The 5,425-nt window shown below is 67.7% G+C and overlaps 2 protein-coding genes across 2 annotated transcripts; one reads left to right on the forward strand and one right to left on the reverse strand.

The window, feature by feature from the left end:
- H696_04135 (tRNA-dihydrouridine synthase 1) lies at positions 1–2,562 on the forward strand. The gene is made up of 7 exons (XM_009498019.1): positions 1–408; positions 510–624; positions 728–836; positions 967–1,130; positions 1,245–1,327; positions 1,431–2,273; positions 2,414–2,562. Exons 1-7 carry the CDS (start codon positions 71–73, stop codon positions 2,490–2,492), a joined length of 1,731 nt encoding a protein of 576 aa, XP_009496294.1. The 5' UTR covers positions 1–70; the 3' UTR covers positions 2,493–2,562.
- A 99-nt stretch (positions 2,563–2,661) lies between these two features.
- Positions 2,662–3,852, reverse strand: H696_04136 (hypothetical protein). Its single transcript, XM_009498020.1, has 2 exons — positions 3,486–3,852; positions 2,662–3,366 (listed from the first exon to the last, which is right to left on the reverse strand). The coding sequence occupies exons 1-2, from the start codon at positions 3,760–3,762 to the stop codon at positions 2,858–2,860; spliced, it is 786 nt and encodes a 261-aa protein (XP_009496295.1). The 5' UTR covers positions 3,763–3,852; the 3' UTR covers positions 2,662–2,857.
- Positions 3,853–5,425: the final 1,573 nt, after the last annotated feature.

Genomic DNA, 5,425 nt, shown 5'->3' on the forward strand with positions numbered 1-5,425 from the left:
CCGCACGCCACCCCCATCGCTCCTGCCCGCCAGACGACGACCCCGCGAGCCCTGATAAGCCCCCCGGCCAATGCTCACGCGGCTGCTCCAGCACTCCAGCCTGCAGATCGCTCGCACCACCCCCACCCGCCTGTTCTCCCTCTCCGCCTCCCTCTCCCACTCGGATACGACGATGGCCAGCATTCGCTCCTGCGCGGCCACCCTGCCGGACCATGAGGTCCGCATCACACCGCCCTTCCCCAGCCCCCTGAGCGATGGCGAGCTGGATCTTTTCCCGGAAACCGGCACCCCGCTGCATGAGAAGCCGCATGGCTTCCGTTTCTACGAGGATGTCTGCAAGAAGGCCAAGTTTGTCCTCGGCCCGATGGTCGATGCATCGGAGCTCCCCTGGCGGATGATCTCCCGAGCGTGCGTCGCCGGCCGGACGCCCGCACTCCGCCTGCCCTCTTTCCTTGTGCTGACCCGATGTCCCGCTCCTGCTGGGCCCTCTCCCCGCTGCCTGTGGCCAGCCACGGCGCGCAGCTTGCCTACTCCCCGATGTATAGCTCCGGCTGTCTGGCTCGGTCGGACAAGTACCGCGACGCCATCATCACGGCCCCGGAAGATCGCCCGCTTTTCTACCAGGTACGCCCCCCTGGCGCCGGGGTGTTCTTTGGCCTCTCCCCCCCCCCCCCCCCCCCGACTGACGCCCATGTGGGGCCCGTCTCTCCCCCTCTTCTCCACGTAGCTTGCCGGTGACTGCCCGGAGACCGTCCTGCGCGCGGCGCAGTACCTCCAGGACACGTGCGACGCCATCGACATCAACCTTGGCTGCCCCCAAAACATCGCCAAGCGTGGTGCGTTCAGTCGTCGTCCTGCGCAGGACCCTGTGCTTGGCCGTCCCCCCTGTGGACCCCCCCCCCCCCACACACACACACACATCCCCCCTAACATCCTCTGTCTTCCTCCTCGTCCTCTTCGCGCCAGGGCACTATGGGTCTTTCCTCCAAAACGAGTGGGACCTCATCTTCCGAATTGTGAACACCCTCCACCTGAATCTCAAGGTCCCGGTCACGGTGAAGATCCGTGTGTTTGATGACGTGGACAAAACGATCCGCTACGCCAAGATGATCGAGCGCGCCGGCGCGTCGGTAAGCAACCCCCCTCCCCCCCCTCAACACACCTTCTGTCCTCCCTGACTTGTGCCCGGGCCCCTAACACGCGCGCACGCGCACACACGCACACACGCACACACCACACCACAGATCCTTACCGTCCATGGGCGCATGCGCGACCAGCGCGGACAGAACACCGGCCTCGCGGACTGGGAGAAGATCAAGGCTGTTAAGTATGTGTCCCCCGTCCGCCACCACCGCCACCACCCGCTTCTCTCCCCTCTGACAACGCCACCGCCCCTGCCTGCCTGCCCCGCTTGCTCCTCCCCAATCCAGGAACGCCCTCTCCATCCCGGTCTTCGCCAACGGCAATGTCCTGTCACTCGAGGATGTCCAGCGGTGCATCGATGCCACCGGCGTTGACGGCGTCATGTCCGCCGAGGGGAACCTCTACAATCCGGCCATCTTCTCCGGGGTCACCCTGCCTGCGTGGCAGCTGGCCCGCGAGTACCTCAACTACTGCCAGCACTATGGCTTCAACCATATGGGCACCATTCGCGGCCACATGTTCAAGCTCTTCTACCACATCCTGGGATGGTACCCGATGTATCGCCAGGAGTTTGGCATGTCCCGCAATGTGGATGCCCTTCTGGCCCTGGTCGACACGATCGAGGCCCGTGTCAAGGCCGACCTCGAGTCCGGGGAGGCCACCGAGTTTGGCCTGGCCGGTGGTTCGCTGCAGGTGGCCAAGAAGAAGATGCGCATCTCCACGGCCGATGCTGCTGGCGATGATGGTGCCGCCGGCGCCGCCGGTGCCGCCGGCGCCCCAATCGCTGACACCGCCGACGCCGCGGCCGGCGCCGCCGCCGCCGCCGCCCCGAAGTCCAAGCCCGACGTCCCGGCCGTGGTGGCGCTGTCACATGCCCCGGGCCTGGCCGTGGTCGATCCGCAGGAGAAGCACCAGAAGCTCCTGCAAGACGCCGAGGCCCTGGCTCTGACCGATGTGGACCCGCACTTCGCCGGGCATCTGGCCTCTGCTCGGGATGTTCTCATCGATCGGCGTAGCCCCTTCTACCATAGCCAGGCGTATGTGCGCCAGCTTCCCACCCCGGAGCAGAGTGCCCGCCTGGCGCGCATCGACAACAGCTACTCCAACTACCAGAAGGCCAACAGCATCCGGTGCGTACCTCCCCTGTGTGTGTGTGTGTGTGTGTGTGTGTGTGTGTAACCTCCCCGTACAATGGGTGCTAACCGAAAGTAAATGGCCCATGGGCTCGCCCGGTGCCGTGGACGTGCCTCCGGCATCCAATCGTGTGTAGTGAGCGCCACCAGCAGCAGACTGTGGACGGCGACAAGATGGAGGAGTCGCAAAAGCGCCCGCATGCCGAGGTTGCTTGAAGGAAAGAGAAGATGGCCAGCGCGGCAAAAAAGAAAATGGACGGCCCCGAAAATGCATATCTGCTGCCCACCTGTCCGCGTGTGTCTATGCAGGTGTATGTGTGTGTGTGTGTGTGTGTGTCCGTGCACCCGCGCATGGGTGAGCGTGAGTCGCAATCACCAAACAGGGTGGATCTATATATGTATATTCTTTCGGGCGGCGAGGGACCAGCAGGAGGGTGGAGGCACGGCACGCCAGCTCGAAAGGAGGGGGGGGGGAGCGGAGGAGAGAAACAAGGACTGTGGGGGAGGAATAGAGACGGGGAAAAAAAAACAACAAAGGGAGGGGGCGGGAGGGGAGGGTGATGCACTCGGCGGGCGGGCCCTCACTTGGAGATGGACTTGTCCTCGCTGCGGGAGTAGACCGGCTTGAAGTTGATCGACTGGGAGCGCTTGATCTTGGCGTCGCGCTTCTGCTTGCGCGCAAGCTTGCGGCGAAGGACCTTGACCCGGGCGTTGTTGGCGAAGACAGTGCGCGCGTGGCCGGAGGTCTTGACCGGGGCCTGGCTCGAGGCGGCGACCGCCGGGTCGCGGGCGGCCATGGCAACGAGACCCTCCAGGACCTGGGTCTGGTGGGACTTGACGGAGGAGGCGCTGAAGGCGAGGTCGCGCTTGTCCTGCTCCAGGTCATTGGCCGAGGGGGAGAAGTTCTTGTCGATCAGGGTGCGCAGGTGGAGGGACACCATGTGGCGGACGGCCGGGCTGGGGTTGAGGGCGCCGCGGGCGATGGCCTTGGCCACCTCGGTCTCGGTGTGCGGCGACAGAAGACCACTGTAGAAGCGCCACTCCTTCTTGAGGACGCCGTTGACCGCGCGCGGGAGGTCCTCAGTGGCGCCTGGTGGGGTTGGATGGGGGAGGGGGGCGGGGATTAGTGGCTGACATGGGCAGGGCAATGGGCGGCGGCGGCGGCGGCGGCGGCGGGGGGGGCGGGGGGGAGGAGGCAAGGGCACGCACTGCGCCAGGTGTGAACGCCCCAGGCCTCGCCGCACAGGCGGAGGGACTTGTCCTTCTCATTCTCCTCGATGCGGTGGAGCACGCGCGTGAGGGTGACGAAGGACTCGTGGCCGGCCCAGCCGCGACGGGCCACGCGCTGGCCGCCGGAGTTGATGTTGCCACCGAGAACCGGGTTCCGGGAGACGACCACCTCGAAGAGGTTCTTCCGGGCACCGCGGGCGACCTTCTGGGCGAAGGGGACCTTGGTGGCGACCGACTGGACGGCAATCGACGACATCTGTGCGTATGGGGAGGGGAGCGGGGTCCTGGCCAGGGGCAGAAGCAAGGGGGAGGGGCGGGAAGGAGTTGCGGGGGAGGGGGGAAGGAGGGGGGGGGAGAGAGAGAGTAGCGTTGGCGGTGCGGGAGCTGCGGGGTGGCAGCCAGGGCGGCCGAAAAAGATGGAAGATGCTGGATTGGCTAGCAGAGGCAGGCATGTCCAGGGGGGGTTGATCTTTGCCCGGGCAAAAAGTCGGCAGGGGAGGGGGCGCGCGAGGGCCCACGCCGGGCGGGGGTGAGAGAGAGAGAGAGAGAGAGACACAAGGGCCGAGGGAGGAAGCCCCCGGAAACGCGTCAACAGCGGTGGCGGCATCAGCCCCCGCTCCCCCCCCCCTGGAACCGAGGGAGAGCGTACGCGGCGCAAGGTACCCCCGGGCACGCACGCGAAGGGCGCCGGGCTGGCTGCCTGATGGCGGCGCTCCATATGTGGAGAATGGTGTTTGTCCTTCTCGTGACAATCGATGCGGCGGCAGTTGGCGTCCAGGAAGTTCCGGCGGATATTTGTCGCGCGGGCAAATATTCGGCTCAGGATAATCCACCGAAGTATATGCCTCCCCTCGGGGTGTTGGTGGAAGACCGTCGGAGGCGCGGCTGCCTCTTTTTACCATGTCTGGGTGCGCTTCGGGCGTGCGCGCGTGTGTGTCCCCCCCGCTGGCCGATCCTATACCCCTCTGGATGTGGGCTGAGGGATGTGCGTTTCCACCCTGCGCTGGCTGGTGCTGGGCTCCGGTGCGGGTGGCGGCTCGCAGGTCCGCGCTTTCCGTGCGGCGGGGGGGGCGGGCTGGGAGTGTTGATCCGTGTTTTCCCCCCCCCCCCCCCCTCCGCCGCCGATGGCCAGAGATGCCTGCCCTCGGTGCCGGTGGCCCTTGGCCTGGTCGGCGCCCCCCCCCCCGGGCAGGGGCCGCAGGGCATGAGGAGCGTGGCGGGCGTTGGCGCGAGGGCCAGCGGGGGGGACGGGGGTATTTCCGTTGGTGGGCGGTCGGCCACAGCGCTTGTGGGTGCCGAGGCCCAGGGGGGCGGGGATCGCGTCGAGCCACGCGCCAGGAGGCGCCTCAGGGGGGGGGGGGAGGGCATGTTAGGCTGCTCGTTGTCGGGCGTGTTCGTTGCGCAAGAAGCGTCGGGCATTTATTGGCGTGTTGGAGCGCGTGTCTTGCTGGACCGGCTTCGCGCCCCGCCCCCCCGCCCCCTCTCGCCCCGCCGGGTCGCTCGCGGAGGGCAGACCGCGCCATGTGCCGCCTCTCCAGTCGGCGCCCGGGAATGCGCCGGGCGGGAGCTGGGGACTGCTTGTGTGCGCAGGGGAGGGACTTGGCCAAAAGCGGGTCCCGGGCCGGGGGCATTTGTATGCCACCCGCGGTGGCAGCTCGCCCGCCCGCCCGCCCCCCCTCCGCCTCGCCCGTTCTTGCCGGGGAGGGGGAGGCCCGGTCGCCGGGGGCGGGGGGGGGCCGGGGGGGGGGAGGGGGCATGTGGAGCATGGTGTCTGCGGAGGGGGACCTCCAGCCGGGAGCCGGGGGGGGGGGGGGGGAGGTAGGCCAACACCGATACGCTCCGCCGGGCGGCCATTGCCCCATGGGAGCCGGGGCCCGCCGGGGCGGGGGGGGGTGCAGGCGCATCGATGGCCCCGCCGG

The sequence above is a fragment of the Fonticula alba genome (assembly GCF_000388065.1).
Source record: "Fonticula alba strain ATCC 38817 unplaced genomic scaffold supercont2.6, whole genome shotgun sequence".
NCBI classification, from domain to species: domain Eukaryota; order Rotosphaerida; family Fonticulaceae; genus Fonticula; species Fonticula alba.